The sequence below is a fragment of the Apodemus sylvaticus genome, chromosome 22 (assembly GCF_947179515.1).
Source record: "Apodemus sylvaticus chromosome 22, mApoSyl1.1, whole genome shotgun sequence".
Taxonomy (NCBI): domain Eukaryota; kingdom Metazoa; phylum Chordata; class Mammalia; order Rodentia; family Muridae; genus Apodemus; species Apodemus sylvaticus.
The window spans coordinates 50,413,582-50,432,329 of record NC_067493.1 but is presented as its reverse complement, the minus strand read 5'-3'; the positions used below and the strand labels follow the sequence as shown (position 1 = coordinate 50,432,329).

General features: G+C 46.6%; 1 protein-coding gene across 5 annotated transcripts in view; it reads left to right on the top strand.

The window, feature by feature from the left end:
• The window catches only part of Med13l (mediator complex subunit 13L), a 206,946-nt gene that overhangs the window by 119,711 nt on the left and 68,487 nt on the right, over window positions 1-18,748 (top strand). For all 5 annotated transcript variants that reach the window (XM_052168512.1, XM_052168513.1, XM_052168511.1 and 2 more), the window contains one exon: window positions 704-787. In XM_052168512.1, coding sequence (XP_052024472.1) covers window positions 704-787 — 84 coding nt within the window. The remainder of the gene's footprint in view (window positions 1-703; window positions 788-18,748) is intronic.

The following is an 18,748-nucleotide window of genomic DNA, read 5'->3' as shown; positions in this document are numbered from 1 at the left end:
CTCACATTGCAAATTATTTTAAGATCAAGGGCACTTGGTGCTCTGCGGCCTCTCACCCACTGCAGGTGGCGCTGAGGTGGAGTCGTCACCTGGCTGCACACGAAAGAACTTGGGCATCGTTGTGTTGTCACTAGTCAGTTGTCTGCACTGCTGGTGTTCTCTGTGACTGCCACGCTTACTCCTTACCTGTCCTCAAGACAATGTCTGTCACTTGACAGCAGAGCACAGAAGCACGAATGCCCGTGGCTGAGAACCCCGTGCAGCCTCGGTCTGAGTGCAGCTCACACTCCTCACTAGGGGGACTGCTGCCCAGCCCTCACTTGCCCGTAGGTGCTTCTGTGCCCTCGGAAAGCAAGCTTCAGGGAGGTGATGGATGGTGCCAAAGGTTTGTTATCAGCGTTCTTCCTAAAGAATTGATCACTTACTATAAGAAAATTCCAAACCCAGTTTGCAGGAAGAAGAGTCTTTAAGTTCCCTGCACTCTGACCTTGATGATACAGGAGTTTCATTCTAAACTATTTTGCTTCTTTGCTTATGCTCCCCACCCCTTCCAGGGCAATGTAAGGAAACATTCTGACAGGTGGTCTGGCACTGCTTGCAGCTTCCTTCCTTCAGTGCCTCTCCTCTGGGTTGTTGACACAGTGCTAAGTTAATTTGTTACTGACTGACATTGTGAAGGTAATTCCTGATGTGCTTATTGTAGGTGCCTAATGGATAAGAACTTCGTGAGGATCGGGAAGTGGTTTGTGCGGCCCTATGAGAAGGATGAAAAGCCGGTCAACAGAAGGTCAGTCTTCAGGACGCTCTTGGTGGTTCACTCTCTCAGCAGTGACCACACTGTGTGTAGATGGAGGTGGAGGGGTTTGCTGTGTTTGTATCTGTTCATGTTGCCACTCTGCTATGCACACCTGTGCTTGCATAATAAGACTCAGAGCCATGTGGTCCCCAGGGAAGCCGGGTCTGCAGTACTCTTCATACACGGTTTGGATTTGAGACTCACTAGCATGGCCTTCCTGTTATTCTTCCTAAGGTTTCCTCCTTACATTGTTATTTGGCATAATTTAAGAATAGTTAGGTTGAATTAAATGGTGAAAGTTTGTATAGTGTCGCCCAGGTGCTCCTTTCCATAGATGAAGGCACACAGCTTGGTGACTGTCAAAAGCAGACTGTGAACTAGGTGACCAGGACAGTTGCCATGGCCCACATTTACTGTGGGTGTGAACTTTGCTGCTAAATAGGCATGAACTTTTGGATCAATGAAACCAAAATAAAATGACTCAATTTAACATTTCTTACCTCTGCCCATAGTCTAGTTATAATAGATTGATAAAGGGTGTTTCGTTTTCATAGAACACGGTGCATAGCACCTCTACTCCCCTCCATTTCTTTTTCTTTTTATACACTAGGTATGAAACACAGAACATTTCTTGTCCATTCCCATCGAGCTCCTCACTGGGCACACAGCACTTCAGCCTTGTTTAATTGCCTAGGTGCCCTAGGGCAGGGATTTAGCTGCTGGCTGCAGGCCGTAGTCTGTCTTAGGGTGAAGGTACTGCCAACAGCTCTGCTGGCCATGCTTCAGTCTCAGTGTTAGAGAGTCTATCAGTAGCTTCCCCCAGCGAATCTCAACTGAGTAAAGTGGTTGTTGGAAGGTCCCAGGCTGGGGGTCAGAGGAACACTGATGGATTGCTGCGGTGTAGCGTTCATTCAAGGGTTCTTAAGGGCTTGAGCAGTAGCCTGGCAGGACTCTGAGGAGACGTCAGGCCCTAGCACTAGAAAGACAGCGTGGTGGGGTCTCCAGGCTTTGATGGTGCTTCTCCAGGCCATATCTGGAGAGAGGGCCAAAGGTGACATCAGCAGTGGTGCCCACCATCAGATGATGGAAAAACTTTAGGGATAATAGTGGGCATTACGGGAACTGTGATCACAACACAGGTGACACTCACAATGCTCTGCTAGCTTTCATAAGTGAGTCCAGCGCCTTGGGGAAGGTGGGCTGGAAGGTGGAAGTACAGATGAAGCCTGGTCTCTGAGGCTGTTGACCACTGTGGCCCTGCCCGGCTGTCGGCCGGCGGGATGCTCGGTGTGCAGCTTAGTCACACTGAGATGCTCATGTGCTGCCCACTGCTTAACACAGCGCTGTGCTGACGTATGTGAGCATGTGAAAACCAAACCGGGGCTGGAGACACTGCTCCTCCAGAGGACCTGAGTTCAGTTCCCAGCAGCCACATGGTGGCTCACAACCATCTGTAATGGGATCCAATGCCCTCTTCTGGGATGTCTGAGGATAGCTACAGTGGAGATAAAGTAAATAAATTAAAAAAAAAATCACAAAAAAAATCAAAAATATATTTGCCTTTAAGGTATTTCTACTCATCACATGTCTGAGCCTCAATACACAGGGGTTTCCTACAGGTTAGACCCAGGTATGCCTAAGGTAACGACTTCTTGTGATTCAGATACTACTGTTTTTCACTTACACATGTATTTAATGGGTGCTTTTTATAGAACAACACCCCAGAGTCTGTCAAAAGAGAAGGAACATTGTTTTCATTTTAAATTGAAAATTAGGTTTAAATTAATTTTCTACAATAGCTAAAAAGGTGAGAGTAAAGATTATTATTATATTTATAGTTTCTCGTTATAGACTACTTATTGTCTCTACAACCTAGATTATTAATTGTAAATGGAATACTTTCATTATGACACATTCAAAATGAATCATTTTCTAGTATCAGCTATCTAACAGTCTTGCTTAGAAAAAAATTAAGCTTATATTTGGTTTTTTATTTGTACAATTATAGTAAAAATTTAATTTAGACCATTGCAACATTGGCTTACAAGAAGTGCAAAATAAATAAGGTTTTAAAAGTGTATGTGTGTATGCTTTGTGTGTGTATGAACTCATAAATTCTTATTTCCCATTTATCTGTTATGAGCACACTTTCCTTTATGCTTAGTTAAAACTTAAGCATAGTTAAAAGTATGGTGAGAATGCTAGTTCTGAGCTACAATGTGCACTCCGTCTCCACTGGCTGACCTTCCTCTTTGGAATGGGCTGGCTTTCCTCCTTCACTCTGAGTCACTGAATTATGGGAAGTGTAAATGGTGTAATCTCCACTCTCAGGGTTGGTCTTGGCCCCTTCCCAATCCCTTCCAACCTTTTCTTTTTCTGAATAAACAGGTAATTGACTAGACTCACTTATGAGCCTAGAGGTTTTCAGCCATAGGTTGAGTGTTTGCTCTTGAATGTTGTGGGATGATTAAACTGCGCCTTTGGCGTCTCCCTACATGGTGCCAGTAGCACCTTCTTCCACCAGTCACAACAGGCTGTGGGGACTGTCATGGCCCCCGGACGGCAGTCCCCTGATTAAGAAGGGAGGCTTGGCCCGTGCACAGTTGCAGAGGTCGCAGAGGCTGGCTGATGTTCCGCTTGCCTCTTTCTAGGATTCTCTTTCTCATGTCAGCTGTCTGGTTCTTTAAGTGACTTGAAAAAAATGACGCCAAACCTCAGGGAGCTTTGTTGGCAGTGGCTGTCCACCCTCACTCTGAGCTGTTTAATGAGGGGTGGAAGGGTTTAGGAGGGCTGTCCCTCACGTGCCCCTCCAGTAGTTCAGTTCTTGGAGGAGGCTGCAGATGTTTTCTTTAGATCATTGGTGGTTTTGGGACAGGCTACTCTGGAAGACTGTCCTTGTCATTGCTTAGAATAGACAAAAGCAACATGGTGGATTGTCCCTCCTAGAGGCTGGCCTCAGGCTGAGCCACCCTGACAGAGGAGTCTTTACCTGATGACATTGATGGCTCTATTTTCTGAGTAATTTGGGCATTTGGATGAGGGTGTGGGTTTCCCAGCTGACAGTTTTGTACTCTCTCTCTTTTGGAAGGTGTTGGCTTGTAATCGGGAAGTGCTGTGTGTCAACTTTTAGATTTAGATTTAGGCACTTTTAGATTTTGCTGTGAATGTTCCTAAGCTTCCTTCCAGTCTTTGGCTCATGCTGTAGAGCTTGCCTTAGAGCCCGAGAGAGCAGTTAGAAGAGAGTATTCTGGTGATGGAGACTGCCTGTGTTTGTAGGGCAGGGAGTGATGCCTAGGTAGCCTGTTCAGTTTGAGGAGCTGGCTCTGTGCCTGTGGTGTCCTTGTGGTGGCATTTATGCAGCAAAGGCAGCTGGGCAAGCACCACTGTGCTGGGTGTCAGGACAGCTTGAGGGTGTTCCTTCCAGGAAAGACTAAGTACACTGCTGGAAACTGGTGCCCTTTCCGACTTCCTCCCCAGCCAAACAGAAGCTAGATAAATTAGAGTCAAGGACTTACATCAATTGAGCCTATGTTTGCCATGTCTGTGAAAAGTGAACTGTTTTAGGATTGAGTAAGATACAAATAAGGTGTGTGGCACTGGACTGACATGGCTGTTAGTCTGTCAGTGGTGCCCAGTGTAGGGTAGTAGCATTGGGAAAACATTAGGATAAAATAACGCTCGTTTTGTTTTTTGGTTTTGGTAGTTTTTTTTTTTTTTTTTTTTCCGTTGAAGGCAGATTGCTATTCTAGTGTTTGATTTTCTCAACACACATACAGTTGTGTTAATGAGCCATTTATTTCTACTGTGAACCTTTGTTGCTTATGTTTTTAAGGTAAGATTTAACTGTGTAGCCCTGGCTAGCCTAAAACTTGCTATGTGAAACAGGCTAGCCTTTCACTCAGAGATCTGCCTACTTTTGTCTCCCAAGTGCTGTGATTAAAGACTGTTGTAGAAATGATTTAATCCCATCCTGACGTTTCTGCCCCACCTTTGACCATTCAGTTCCTGGATAAAAGACACACACAGCCTTTAGTACCCTCTATGCGGTTAGAATCTACTTTCCTATCGATAACCCTAAGTTATTACTTATGCTTCATCTGGGCTGCCTCTAGTTGGCCAGCCCTCAGGGCCATGTGTTTTTGACTCCTAATCCATGGAGGCTTTTCCTTCTTCTTCTTCTTTTTTTTTTTTTTTTAAATATTTATTCATTTTATGTATATGAGTACACTGTAGCTATACAGATGGTTGTGAGCCACCTTGTGATTGCTGGGATTTGAACTCATAACCTTTGGAAGAGCAGTCAGTGCTCTTAGCCACTGAGCCATCTCTCCAGCCCCTTTTCCTTCTTCCTATGTCTTTTCTCCTTAGATGTTGGCTGTTTGGTATCTTTATTCACCAATCAGAAATAATTTGGAAGCAAGGCCTACTTGAGGTGTGTATACCAGGTTCCAGGGGCTTGCATTTAGCATTACAACGGATAACAAAAGGCCCGACCTCAATAAAAGACATGTAGTATTTTCCATCTGCAAAGAACTCTTCCTCTCTAAGTATCTGAAATCAACCTTGCATCTTTTTATGTATGAATTTTAAAGCATAATTCTTCTGCCAACATTTATGAACTCAAAGGCTTTGAAGGCACACTGTGCATTCTAATAATCTTGCTTGCTTGGCTGGCATAGTTGGGTACTAAAGAAAATTATGAAAATAAAATCCCGAAGTGCGATCTTGGCCATTAGACATAGCTCTGAGCACCTGTCAACACTTGTTCCTAGTTGCTCCGTAGTCACGTGTCCACAAAGCTGGCCTGTCTGTGGCTCAGGGATGTCCTGGAGTTGGGCCTGTGGGTAAAGCTGCTTGCAATTGAGTCTTGATTTCCACACTGCTGCACATACACATTGCACACACAGAAGTGCTGTGAGTGCGAGGCTATGGCTTGCCTGGTCCTGCACTGTGACCTTCTCCACCCTGGCCCTGTGTGTGCCTCATTAGACAGCTCAGTTCCGCTTGTACAAGGTGCGTCTGTGCTCTGGATGCTGCCTCTGTCTGGCTGCCCTGTGCACTTGCCGGTGAGGTTCCAGGCACGGCGTTGTTTTCTCCTGTTCTTCTGTCATATGTCATTCCCCTCACCTCAAGTTAATGTTGAGTTCTTCTCCCGGCTGTCCTCTTCAGGCAGCTGTTTGAGTTGTGTCTTTAGCTATGTTTCCTCTCTCTCTCTTTCCCTCAGCATGATTTGACCACTGTGTGTGTTTAGATTTCAGTTTGTGCTACAGAAGTTAAGAAATGGGATCCTTCTTGCTCTCCCCATTCTTACAGTATTCTTGAGTAGGTTTTAGAATAGACAGAGGTTTCCACTGTGCAACATCATTTCTTTCCTTATTCAACACAGAGCCCAAAGTCCCCTGAGAGTTGGTTGAAATGAGTGGAATACCCTTACACTTCCTTTTGTAGGCTCATAAACAAGTTTGCAGTCACCCAGCAGAGAGAAGAACATGGAGCTATGTTGGCTGACAGAGGCTCCCTGCCCTTTTTCGGGGTTAAGAGAGAAATTTTGAAATCCTTAGGTTTTATAAGTGTGGGAAAGTCCTGTGATTCTTGTAACAGAGTATATTTGTCCAGTCTTTCTACATTAGGATTTATTACTGAGTAGGTGTTGATGTCTGAGCAGCTGGGACTTTAGTACTTTACTTGGTTCAGACATGTTCCTTTGGGAAATGCACACCACACAGTGGCTCCCTGGATTTCTGGGTCCTGTGCTATAGCTGTTGAGGAAAACAGAACAGACTGCAAGATCTTAAGATCTTGCTCAAAGCACAAAGAAGGAAGCCTTCTCGAGAGGGCACGCGCTGGGCAGTGGTTGAAGTGTTGTGTGTGATTGAAACTGGTTAATGCTGCTTCCAGTGTCACTTGCATGTTTACATGTAAGATCATGGAGGTTATAGTTGGAGACCGTGGGCTAAATGTTACCGTTGACTGAGATTTTAGAGATTAGTACCTTCAGGAAACAGGCTTTTTTGAACAAGGAAACTGACTTTCCTAGAGACCTCCAAGGTCTGTCTCAGTGCTCTTGAGTAAAACATGGCATCTCCTCACCTTGTGTTTCTTATTAAAAATTACAGAATCTACACTGATGCTCTGTCTTCAAGAGCAGTTCACCCACAAGCTGCTTCCCTTTCCCACATATGCTCTGGGGCCCTCTCTTCCCCACCGAGTCAGTGCTGAGCAGCTGCACCTGTTGGCTTTGTGCTGTGAAGAGTCGACAGGACTGACACTGTGTCTTAGGATACTCCCTGAGCATCTGAGGCGTGGTTGGTTACACAGAATGGTAAGGTATCAAAGAACGAGCCTTTAGTACCGCTGAAGGGCTTCTTAGCTCCAATCTGTGGAGGTGTCTAGCCTAGAAATCCCCTGCTCACACACTTGGTAAATACTTCATTTCTGCAAGCCAGTTCTCCAGTCAAAAGGCAGCACTGGTATATCTGAATGGCATGCACAGGACAACTGTGTCCTGTATTACGGAGCCAAGAAACTGGGTGTACGCTTCTTATGCAGTTGTGAGCTGTTTGAGGTTTCCCCAGTGTTTTTGCACACATGCCTGTCAGCTTCCGTGCTTACACATCCCCACTCTGAGAGTGTAAGTGTGCATTGCTAGCCTGGACAACGCTTTCTTAACAGTGGTTACAGCACTAACACCACCAATACCATCTAGTCTTGGGGTGTTGTGGACGATAGAGAACGGTGCAGGCCTTTCTGAGGCAGATGAGGCAGTTTGTGGTTAGGTGCCTCATAATTATGTCAATGAGCATGTCGGTGTGGACTGTGGTGAAGACTTGAAGGCCTGTAGTGGCTTCTTTATGGTTTGTGTGGCTTGGGGTAGAGTCTTGAAAAGGGGGAACCAAGGTGAGAGCTGTCTGCCCCCATGTCTCCAGCAGAGGAGAGCATGCACATGTACCATGAAGGGCGGGTGACTCAGGGTCAAAGTGCAGCTAGCCTCCTGAGCTGTGCTGCCAGGCCTGCTGCCTATGGGCCATTCACAGTGAGCCTTCTGGACTCCGAGGCATTGCTGTTTGAGCCCACAGGGTGCTGCGCGTGTCTTCTTTTAATCTAAAGCATGTAGCACATAGAGCAGGTATAGAAGCATGTTCCAGCGTAGAAGCATGTTCCAGTGTAGAAGCATGTTCCAGCACAGAACCTGGCTCACTGAATAATCATGAAGTTGATGAGGTGCTGCAGACTTTAGAAGCTTTAGGCAGTTCGGGCTGTGGTGGCGCACGCCTTTAATCCCAGCACTTGGGAGGCAGAGGCAGGTGGATTTCTGAGTTCGAGGCCAGCCTGGTCTACAGAGTGAGTTCCAGGCAGAAAGGGCGATGCTTAGAGGCATTGCTGACTTGCCTCCTTCCCTCCGTCCCTCAGCCTATCTCACTTAGTGTTTCTGTTGCTGTGAGAAAAACACCATGGCAAGGCAACCAGGGGCGAAAGTTGTAATTAGGCTCAGGTTTCTGAGGCTTAGAGTAGTGACAGTGGAGCTAAGGCACGGGGCAGGGACCACTGAGCAGAGAGCTGGCTCAAAATGGGCTTCTGAAACCTCAGAGTCGGCCCTAGTGTCACATCTCCTCAAAATCCTTCCCAGACAGTTCCTCCACCTGGGGAACCAAGCATTTGAATATCTAAGCTCTATGCATTATTGCCATTCAAACTACTGCTGTGTGTTCTGGGTGGCCAGGCCCCTTGGTTTTGTCTGCTGTCAAGCCCTGAAGGTCTTTAGTTTGCTCTGTCACTTGTTAATCTTTTGAGGTTAGGGTGTATCTCAGGCACTTGAGCAACACTTAATTAAACTCTTAAAGACCGCATCACTGTATAGCTTCTCCTCAGGTGGTTTGTGTGCAGTGGCTAACAGTGGGAAGGAGTCAGGCTCCTCCACAGCCTGGGTTTGCATTAGTGCTGAAGGGCAAACCCAAGAGACATTAATGTGTGAGCGTGAGTGTGCACGAGCGAGCGCACGCGCACACAAACACAAACACACACCACACACAGAGTACTCCCCATCTTTACTGCATTCCTGGATCTTTATCATGTGGTCTTGTTTTATTGCTGAGAAAATATACTGGAATTGCCATACAGTCTGCAGTTACAGGTGGAGGACCTCTGTGCAATCTATTTTGTAGAACTTTGTTTCATTTTCCCTAGTAGGTTCCTAATCTTGTTAGAGAAATTTGCTTGGTTTCAGACTCTGGGACTAGGGACTGAGGTGAATATTTTACATATCAAAGCAGACCTGGCCTCCAGATTCTCCCAGCATCCTTCAGTCCCTACCAACATACCCTACCCCCAACCCTGAACTTTTGGAACTCCCCCCCCCCCCCTATAATCCAGACGTTTTGGTGTCTCTGTTTCTCTCTCTTTTCTTACTTTCCTTCCCTTCTGTCTGCCAAGCTCCCTTTCTTTCTCTCTCCTCCCCCCGCCCCATGACTGCTCCTCAACCTTAGTCCTTGGGGCCATTGAACTTGCCCTAGAGCTGCTTCTCTCTCTTGAACCCTGCCTTTAGTATAATCTAATCTGACTTGAATTGGCTCTTCTGTGGCAGAGAAATAACAGATTAGACCTGAGATAAGGAGGGTGGAGAGTACCCTGGAGCACAGTGCAGGGAAGCAGTCAGCAGTGGCATGGCCCACAAACACAGTGTCTTCTAAACATGAAATGGTGACACCGCAGTTAAGAAGTGTGTGATGATTTGAATTGTGGTGGCACATTTATGGCTCTAGGATGGAAAGTGGAACACGTACTGAAATGCTGGGGATCCCAGATAGCAGAGACAGTGTGCAGGAGACTCCCAGCCACGCCTTTCCTTGTGAGCCTCCTTCCTGATATGCTGGAGCACAGTGGTTAAATGTACCCTTGGGAGGGGGGAGGAGACTCCCGCCCTCACACTGCTTCTCAGTCAGTAGGCAACAGGATCAGGGCGCCTGTGGGCTCCCATGGCTGGTGTCTTTCTTCAGAGCAGTCAAGTGGAGCTCCTCTGTGTAGTCAGGTCTCTCTCTGTTTTAATCTTCTGATCAAAGGTAGAGAGACCAGGGGTGTGGCGAGGCCACGCTCTCTGCTTTCAGGACTGAGTAAAACGGCAAATTAAAATGAATGAATGTCTTTGGAGGACAAGTTCATCGTTTTAGCCATACAGGGAGCAAACGCTATTTTCCTTCTTTACTAATTTTCCCATTACCCATAAGGTGCCCAAAAGACTGCTTTTAAATACCCAGACTTGGACATATTTTTAATGCTAAAGAGGACTTTATATTTTAATATTTAATAATATGATTTATTTAAAAGCTGTGGATTGAGAAGAAAACTACATATTAATAATAAATCATGAAAAAAAAAAACCAAACCAAAGCCCTGATAGCCAGCCTGGCCTGCTCTCAACCCTAGCTCTGGGGAGGAGACTGCTCGGACACCTTGCTTCCCTGTGTTCTCAGATGAGCCTGAAGCCAGGTCCGTCAGTCAGGTCAGTCAGCGTGAGACCAGGCGCTGGTTTGACTGACACTGTCCCCATTCTCACGGGAGCTTTGGTTTGTTTCTTGCCGGGATGAGAGTATGCTATGAGCAGCCTGGGTCCAGGACTGAGTCAGGCCAGCACACTCACTGTCCTCTGGGCAGCTTCCGGACTCCCTTCGCTCCGCTTGGGTGCCTGTCTACAACAAATTGTGTCTTTACAGCAAATTCAACACTTTTGCTCTCATAATTACCTGCTTGTTAGTTTTCTTTCCCATTTGTGTAGTTTCTACTGCTCTGTGTTTGGTGAGTGCACTGAGGACAGCAGTGACCAATCCCACCTAACAGAAAGTCAGGTGGGGGGGTTTGTCTTGTCTTGTCCTTTCCTTTCCTCTCCTCCCCTCCCCTCCCCTCTTCCTTTTTTTTTTTGAGACAGGGTTTCTCTGTGTAGCCCTGGCTGTTCTGGAACTCACTCTGTAGACCAGGCTGGCCTTGAACTCAAATCCGCCTGCCTCTGCCTCCCAAGTGCTGGGATTAAAGGTGTGTGCCACCACTGCCTGGCTTAGTCTTACTTTCTTAAGAAAACCATCCTGGCCCAGGCAGTTGGGAAGATGTCGAGTTCTAGGTTCCTGGTCTTTGTAGCAAGTCGAGCAAAGACACAAGAAAGGAAGCTGGTGTTAGAGTTGATGCTCAGGGGACATCTCAGGGTCAGAGGTTGGACTGAGAATGGTCCCAGTTGGCTTGTGTGTGACTGCTTGTGTGACACCCAGTGGTGAGGTGTGTCCTTGTGTGTGTGACTACACGTGTGACACCCAGTGGTGAGGTGTGTCCTTGTGTGTGTGACTGCTTGTGTGACACCCAGTGGTGAGGTGTGTCTGTTTGAAGAGGCATGTCACTGGGGGCAGACTGTGAGGTTTCAGAAGACAAGATAGCTTTCCCTGCCTCCTGTTTGCTAACCAGGACTCAAGCTCTCGGCTGCCCTGCCTCCCTGCCTTTGCTCTGTCATCATGGCTTCCTAGCACTCTGAAACCAAACACCTCCTCAGGTAAGTTGTGTGGTCACAGTGTTCATCGCAGCAATGGAATGTAGTGAGTGTGAATCCAGCCAGTGAGCTTCTCTCCCTTCAGGGTAGTGTTGCCTGTTCATACTACTCATGGATCAAAGTGCTTGCATGTTTTAAACAGTGTAATGATAGTGGGGTGAGGCACTGGAGCTATCCCCCCTCTCACCACTGTCTCCCTTAGTCTGGCACACATACTTCCTCTGGAGTCCTTGGATTAAGACTTGCAGTAAAGTGTTAATGCAAATCTTAGGTTACTAGGGTGGCCCTTAAACTGCCCGGGGCTGGATCTTGTGTTCCGAAGTTTTAAACAAGTGGTTCTGATGTTCTGCCACTGGGACTAGAGGGACCTCTAAGAGGAGACCGCTCCTCCACTCACTCACTGTGAGGCTGAGGGCACTCCATAGCGCTCGCTCCACAGTACACACAGACTTCTCTTACTTACATGCCTTACTGAGAGTGCGGAGTGCTGTTCCTATGTCTTAGTTAAACGTGCAGATACCAGGTGAGGACAGAGGGAGGTCATTTTGAGGAAGATCTCTGCATTATTGCCCCTAGTGTTAAGCAGGAGGTATAGATATGGTGCAGCTGTTGTGGAGGGTAAAATCAAGTAATAGCAGATGAGTGGCGATTGAAGGTAGAACCCCTGGAAAGTGTCCCAGCCATGCCAATGCCAACATAAAAGGAGCTGAGAGGCGGAAGGAGCAGGCCTGCCCTGTTCTGCCTGGTCACTGGCACTGCTGACCTTGGACTCTGGCATTGGCCCTTGGGGGAGAAGCAGTGCTAAAACGGAGCCCACGGCTGCCTTTATTCAATGAATAATCATGTGGGCAGTGTTGATTTTCCTGAACGCTCACTTCATTTCCATTGCTGTGAAGCTCCCCAGTTGCTTGCTGAGGTTGCCTGTGCTCATACTTGTGCCTGGGCGTGGTTTCTCCCTGTGAGTTCTGCCACTGGACTCTGCTTTCAGACTGAGCAGCAGGCTCAGGGCTTGTCCTTTCCTGGTGCTTGAAGGCCTTTGACAGTTGAATTGTAGGACAGTGATTTAGAAGAAGAAACGTCATCTTGTGTTTGTATTTAGTGGCTGCATCTGGAATCAAGCGAAGCTCAGAGTTGCTTCTTGAGTTAGGAGTTAGCCTCGCCATTAGCTGCTTATCTACTTCCAAGCATATTAGTGTCAATCACTCAAATTGTTTAAATTGTTTTAAAGCCCATCTGTTGTGACAGATTGGGCTTAATTCCTGCAGCATAAGAAGTAGAGACAGGGGTTGGAGAGATGGCTCAGTGGCTAAGAACACTGATTGCTCTTCCAGAGGTCCTGAGTTAAATTCCCAACAGCCACATGGTGGCTCACAACCATCTGTAATGGGATCTGATGCCCTCTTCTGGTGTGTCTGAAAAGAACTACTGTGTACTCACATACGTATCTTATGTCATACATAAAATAAATACATCTTAAAAAGTAGAGACAGTACTTCCTGAAAACATTCCTGGAGTTGCTGTTTTCCTGCTCCTGAGAGCATGCCTCTGTTGAGCATCTTTTCCTATTGTGTTGTGTGTTCTCTATGTTGCCCAGGTCAGTGCAGGGCTCAAGTTCTGCATCAGGGCAGGAACAACAGGAGCCTTAGTTCTTCAAGTGTCTTGAGAGTAATTACTTTGGTTGGTGAAGTTCCTTTTTTTTTTTTTTTCTTCAGAATTAAAAGAAACTGTCATCATCTAAAAATGAAATGCCTCGAAATACACTGAAAATAAGATAGACTCAAACGCCCATTGTTTTACTCCCCTTGTATGTGTTCCAGCTGGATTACAAACATAGATCTACTAATTGTCTAAGTGATTATAAAGGAGATAAGTGAGTTGTAAATTATCCTGTGACATTTATATTAAAGTGCCTTTGAGGCTGGTGCTGTTTAATAGCATGAGCTTTAAGGCCAGGCAGCCTGGCTTCCCAGCACCTGTGGCTCTTGCCACAGGATGAGTATTCAATCCCCAGCACCCACATGGTGCTCATAGCTCGTCTCAGGATCCAGCACCCTCTTCTGATCGCCTTGGGCACCAGGCATAAGTATAGTTGACATAGATGCAGACAAAGTGTAAAATAAGTAACTCAAACAACAAACCAATAAATAAATAAATAAATAAATAAATAAATAAATAAATAAATAAATAAATAAGAAAGACAGTCATTTGGGGCTGGAGAGATGGCTCAGCGGTTAAGAGCACTGACTGCTCTTCCAGAGGTCCTGAGTTCAATTCCCAGCAGCCACATAGTGGCTCACAACCATCTGTAATGGGACCCGATGCCCTCTTCTGGAGTGTCTGAAGACAGCTACAGTGTACTCACAAAAAAAAGACAGTCATTCTTTCCTCTTCACAGACTCAAGGTGAGGATGAAATTAGTAGTAATACCCTGGAAATGCAGGATATTACCTGTCTGCTAATTAAATAAACATCTCACTTCATTCTTGTAAGGCCTTCAGCAATACGTGATTACATCTTCAATTTTCAGATATTAAAAGTAAAGTAACTGGCTTAAGGCCCCGTGGATCTGGAGTTGAAAATTTGGGCCATCCGATAAGAATAGGGATTGCAGTTGATGTAACTTCCTTGTGAGTGCTGGCAGTCACTTGGCCTGGTGCCTCTCTTACAAGGCATCAGGCAGGGAGACTGGTGGGCTTTATTGAATTAGATGTAATTATAGTCAAGTACATCGGTCACAAAAGTCAGTCACCATTCTAAGGGTTTTAGATGCATTTCTTTATATGGCTGCTTTGTCTGCATGTGTGTCTGCAGTGCTTACCACCTGTTACAGGATTTTGTACAGAAACTGAGCAGTCAATTAAAAGGAAATGCTTTTACATTGTTCTTCCGTTTCCTTTAAGCATGTGGCAGTATAGGAGTATGGCAGAAGGCTTGCTGCCTCTCACAGCACAGTGAACCTGGGTGGTCTGCTGCTCTTTGGCATGCACACCCACGGAAGGCACAGCCTCGCCTCGCCTTCTACTTGTGCAAGGTGTGAGACGCCTTTTCCTGGCACAGAGAGTCCTTTCTCAGATCACAGGCCATTGAAAGAATGGCTTTTACCCCAGCATGTCTTTGGAAAACATTAGTGGGCCACTTAGTGGCCTGTGGTGGTTTCTGGTCTCTGCCTCTGTCGCTGTCTGGGCTGGAGGAGAATGAAAGTAGGGCTGTATTGATAGAGCCCAGCATGAGGTCAGGTGGATTTTACAGAGGCGCCTGCGCTCTAGCCTCACCCCCATCCCACCCGCAGAGCCCTGTGCTGGGGACAGCTGCTGCTCAGGCAGGAGAGAGTTCTGCAGCTACACATCTGTATACTGCAGGACAGAACAACTGCCATTGTTGTGCACAGTTTTGTCTCTCTCATAACTGCCAGCGACACTTTGAATCCATACTTTATCAGTCAAGGGCTGGCAAGCAGTAGAGGATCATGCTCCGTGTGCTCAGAGGTCTGACATGGTGCCCTTTAGAGAAGTCGCAAAGTCAAAGCCACCTCTGGCTCTTTCTTTACGAAGCATCAGCCTGGGGGGATGTGCTTCTCGTTGCTGCCGAGCTGTGGGGCGCAGGGTGTCGGTTGGAGCTGTGGAGCACAGTGTGTCCTACTGTAATTAAACCTCCTTACCCAGATTCTTGTGGACTCTTCATAGCATGTCTCAGATCCCCTCAGAAGAAATCCTAAATGTACCAGATGAAACACCTCAGCTTAACATAATCTTTGAACTTTATCTTGAGGCCATATTATAAAATCAGCCTGAGGTTCATTGGAGTGTCATAGGTGTTGTCCCACCACCCTTTAAGCCTGCAGTACAGTAAGTATTTAAGAGCCTATCATACCTAAAGTGTGTTTAGGAATCTTCTACTCATGCATTTCTGCATGTGTATCGGTACAGTTTACAGAGCCTAGTGTATTGCACGTGTGCTTGATGCTGGGCTGTAACTGGACGTCAGTGCTATGAGTTAGTTCAGTGTCCTATCAGGGTTGGATGGAGCATGGCTCTGAGGAGGGAAGCCTGACGCTGTAGGAGGCCCATGCACACTTTCCTCTGTAACAGATGTTTTGCCTTGCACACTGTGTGCCTGAGCAGTATGTGAGAGACATGCTTAGTGATATGTGACCCTGGGCACCCTTTCTCCAGATTCATGATTTGGATCAGAGTTCTAAATCATGAGGGATCTCTTTCCGTAACAAAGTCCTCCTGTGTGTGTACTCCTGTGTTGTCACAGTAGTGCTATGATTAGTGGCATTGCCTGTTCCAAAGCCATAGCTTTTAGTGATTGTTTGTCTTAGCCAGGTGGTGTATTAAAAGGACATTAGCTTGATTAGTTAGTGTCAGGCCCCACAATGGCCACATGTTCCAGTCAGTGAGCTTTGGAAGGAAGTGGAACACTACCATCTCTACTCGTAGTTTAATGGTCATCGCTCTGTGCTTCCCTCAGGCCACCTATGCTTTCACTCAGGACTGTACTATAGAAAGGACTGGACTCCCAATGATGCTCTGGGGTGGTGTGCGGAGTCAGGACTAGCGGAAAGACGGACAAACACCTTAAGTACTGTGACACCAGATAGCATGGTGCTGGCCTGAGAAGCCCAAGGTCTTCTATAGTTCAGAGGGGTCTCAAATTGTTGTGGCTGGATCCTGTATAACCCCCAGAATCAATCCAGAACACATTTCCAAAACTGCTGCTACCTCTGCTGCCGCCGCCGCCGCCGCCGCCGCCGCCGCCGCCGCCGCCACCACCACCACCACCACCAGTGGTGGTAGTAGACTGACTATTACTTTGGAAGATGACAGCAAAAGGTACAAGTACTCACTTTGCACAAGAGATCTTGGTCATGAATTGATTGGCTGAGATAAAGCTGCCCTCAAGACTGAGAGTGCTGAACTCTGTGGAGTATTACAGTTTGTGAGAATAGCCTGTGGAACTACCTCCTCCACTTAACCACATTGAGATCCTGTGTTACATTTCCCAAGGAAAGGAGAACAGGATGGTTAGACTTGTTCTCGAATTCTGGAACAGAATTCTCTTCATTGAGATTAGCAGTGTACCTCTCTAGAAAAGTTCCTTTTAAATCTGCTATGAGCTTCAGGCAAATCATAGGACACATTTGTCCATGTTAGAGATTACAGAGCAGAAGTCTTGTGGTTTATGCTCTCGTCCAAGCTTCTTTTATACTTGGTAGTCTTTAGTTTCTTTGTTTATATTTAGATGTATGTGTATAAACTTATCACTATATTAATTTTACATCTTTATGTCCAAATGTATGCTGGGCTGTAGCATGAAAGGTGATAGAGACAAAAGGCGCGCCACGCCTCTGTGGACCCTCAGGGAACGCCTGTCTCCTTGTTTACTGACTTTCAAGGTCAGAGCCAGGGTTTTGCATGTGTTGGGCAGCTGCTCAGAGATAGAGCCACACCCCCACCTCTGCACTGACAGATTTAAGCTTGAGTCCTACATTGTAAGTGTACTTTACTCTCTTTTGGTGATTCAACTAGAGTTGAATCTTTCTATTAATTGTTTAGGGCTAACCATATTGTACAGTTACAGGCTTTAAACTTGGGGAAGGAAAGAAAGCGTTGAGTGCTTTACCACAGCAGTTTTGGTCTCAGTGTGGCTCTGGAGAGAATACATTCACCAGGAATGTAGAAACCCTGCACTGCATGCCAGAACTCAACAGCGCTTGGAGTTAAAAGGTGACATGAAAGAAGTACACTAAATTTTAAAGAAAGAAATTAAAGTTCACAAACCAAAGCAAACATTTATGTTTTCTTTCTAGTAAGAAATTTGTGCAGAGTTGTTAAAAACCATTTGAATTAGTGCCCAGGACAGTAGCTTGTTTTCCACGTGTGCAGTCTGTTAAGATAAAACACTTCCCTGCTGGGCTTGAAGCTGAGTGCTGGGGTCTGAGCTGGTACCAGAGTAAAGTACACTTACAATGTAGGACTCAGGCTTGAATCTGTCAGTGCAGAGGCGGGATGTGGCTCTGTCAGAGCAGCTTGACCCAGCCACTCCTGTCTGATGATGCTCCTTGTCCCCAGTCTCACTGGACTCAGACTAAATTAATGAGTCCTGGTTGAATTCACCATCGCCACAGGTTGAAATAGATTCTTGTTGTTGATGGTGACTTAACTAATGGCTGCTAGTGATGACCAGCTCCATGAGGGAACCTTACCTTTGGGCTGTGTCTCATATCATGTTTCGTTCTCGTCATCTTCATGGGCCCTTGTGCATGGCACTAAATAATTGCATGTGTTTAAACACAGCTGCCATTTCCGGGTCCACCTCATTGTATATGAGTGCAGCATGGACACAGGTCAAGGGATTTATGCAAGAGTTGTCTTCATATAGTGTGGACAGGCCTCAGGGTTGAGTGTGATTCCCACACCTATCCTTCAAAATGTCAGCCCTGGGGTCAGGGTCTGGCCTTAACAAACTTGCTGTTGGACTGACAGCACCTCACAAAACTGCCATAGACTCTTGGTGTTTAGACCCAGTAGTGAGCTGGCTTCATAGGTGAAGGACCCTGTCACCAAGCCTGATGACCTGAGTGAAAGAGGTGTGGGCACACACCCTAGTGCCATGGCACCCATGTCTGCCTACTGCGGCTGCCTGTGGATCTCATGGTTGGCCTCAGATACCTGGGAACTTAACTACTTGGTGGCTTACCTCATTTTAGAGTGGCCCTGACATTTTCCAAATCCCTGCTCAGCTATTAGTTTGTGATTCTGATTGGAAGGGTCATCTGGGAACGAACGGTCTTTATACTGTCTGCACAGAAGGGAATGTTTACTGTGGGAACCTAACCTTCACCAAGCTAGCCCTAGTCTTTCCCTCCCACCTACACCCTCACAAGTAGGTGTACTTACTCTCAGAGGAGCCGTTTCTAAGATCCTGCTTCAAGTTACTAACTGGGATTGTTTTTAAGTCTTTTAATTCAAATGTTATAACATGAACACATCCTCACGCCCCCCTGCTCCTTTCTGGTCACTGTTGTCCCTATAACACTGTAGTTGGGGCAGGGTTAGTACTTTACTGAGGCAGAACCATGCAGTTGATCTAGTTCCTGTCTGTTTCTTTCCCTGTGAGCATGTGCAGGAGATTGCATCTGTGCTATGTGCAGTTTGTCCCCTGCTTGTGCATGTGGGGCCCATATCTAGAATAGACCACCAAGCGTAGGCATGTGGTCAGCTCTAGTAGACACGGTTAGGCCGCTTTGCAAGCCAGAGCCCCCCCCCCCGCCCCCCATCCCCCCCATTCCCTCTCACCCCCTGCGGCAGGCAGCAGTATGTGTGATGGCGTTGTTGGGCTCCACCCTTGGCAGCTCCGGTAATTACTGGTCTTAGCCATTCTGGTATCCAGTGTTTTCTCAGTATGGGTTCACCTTAAAAGGG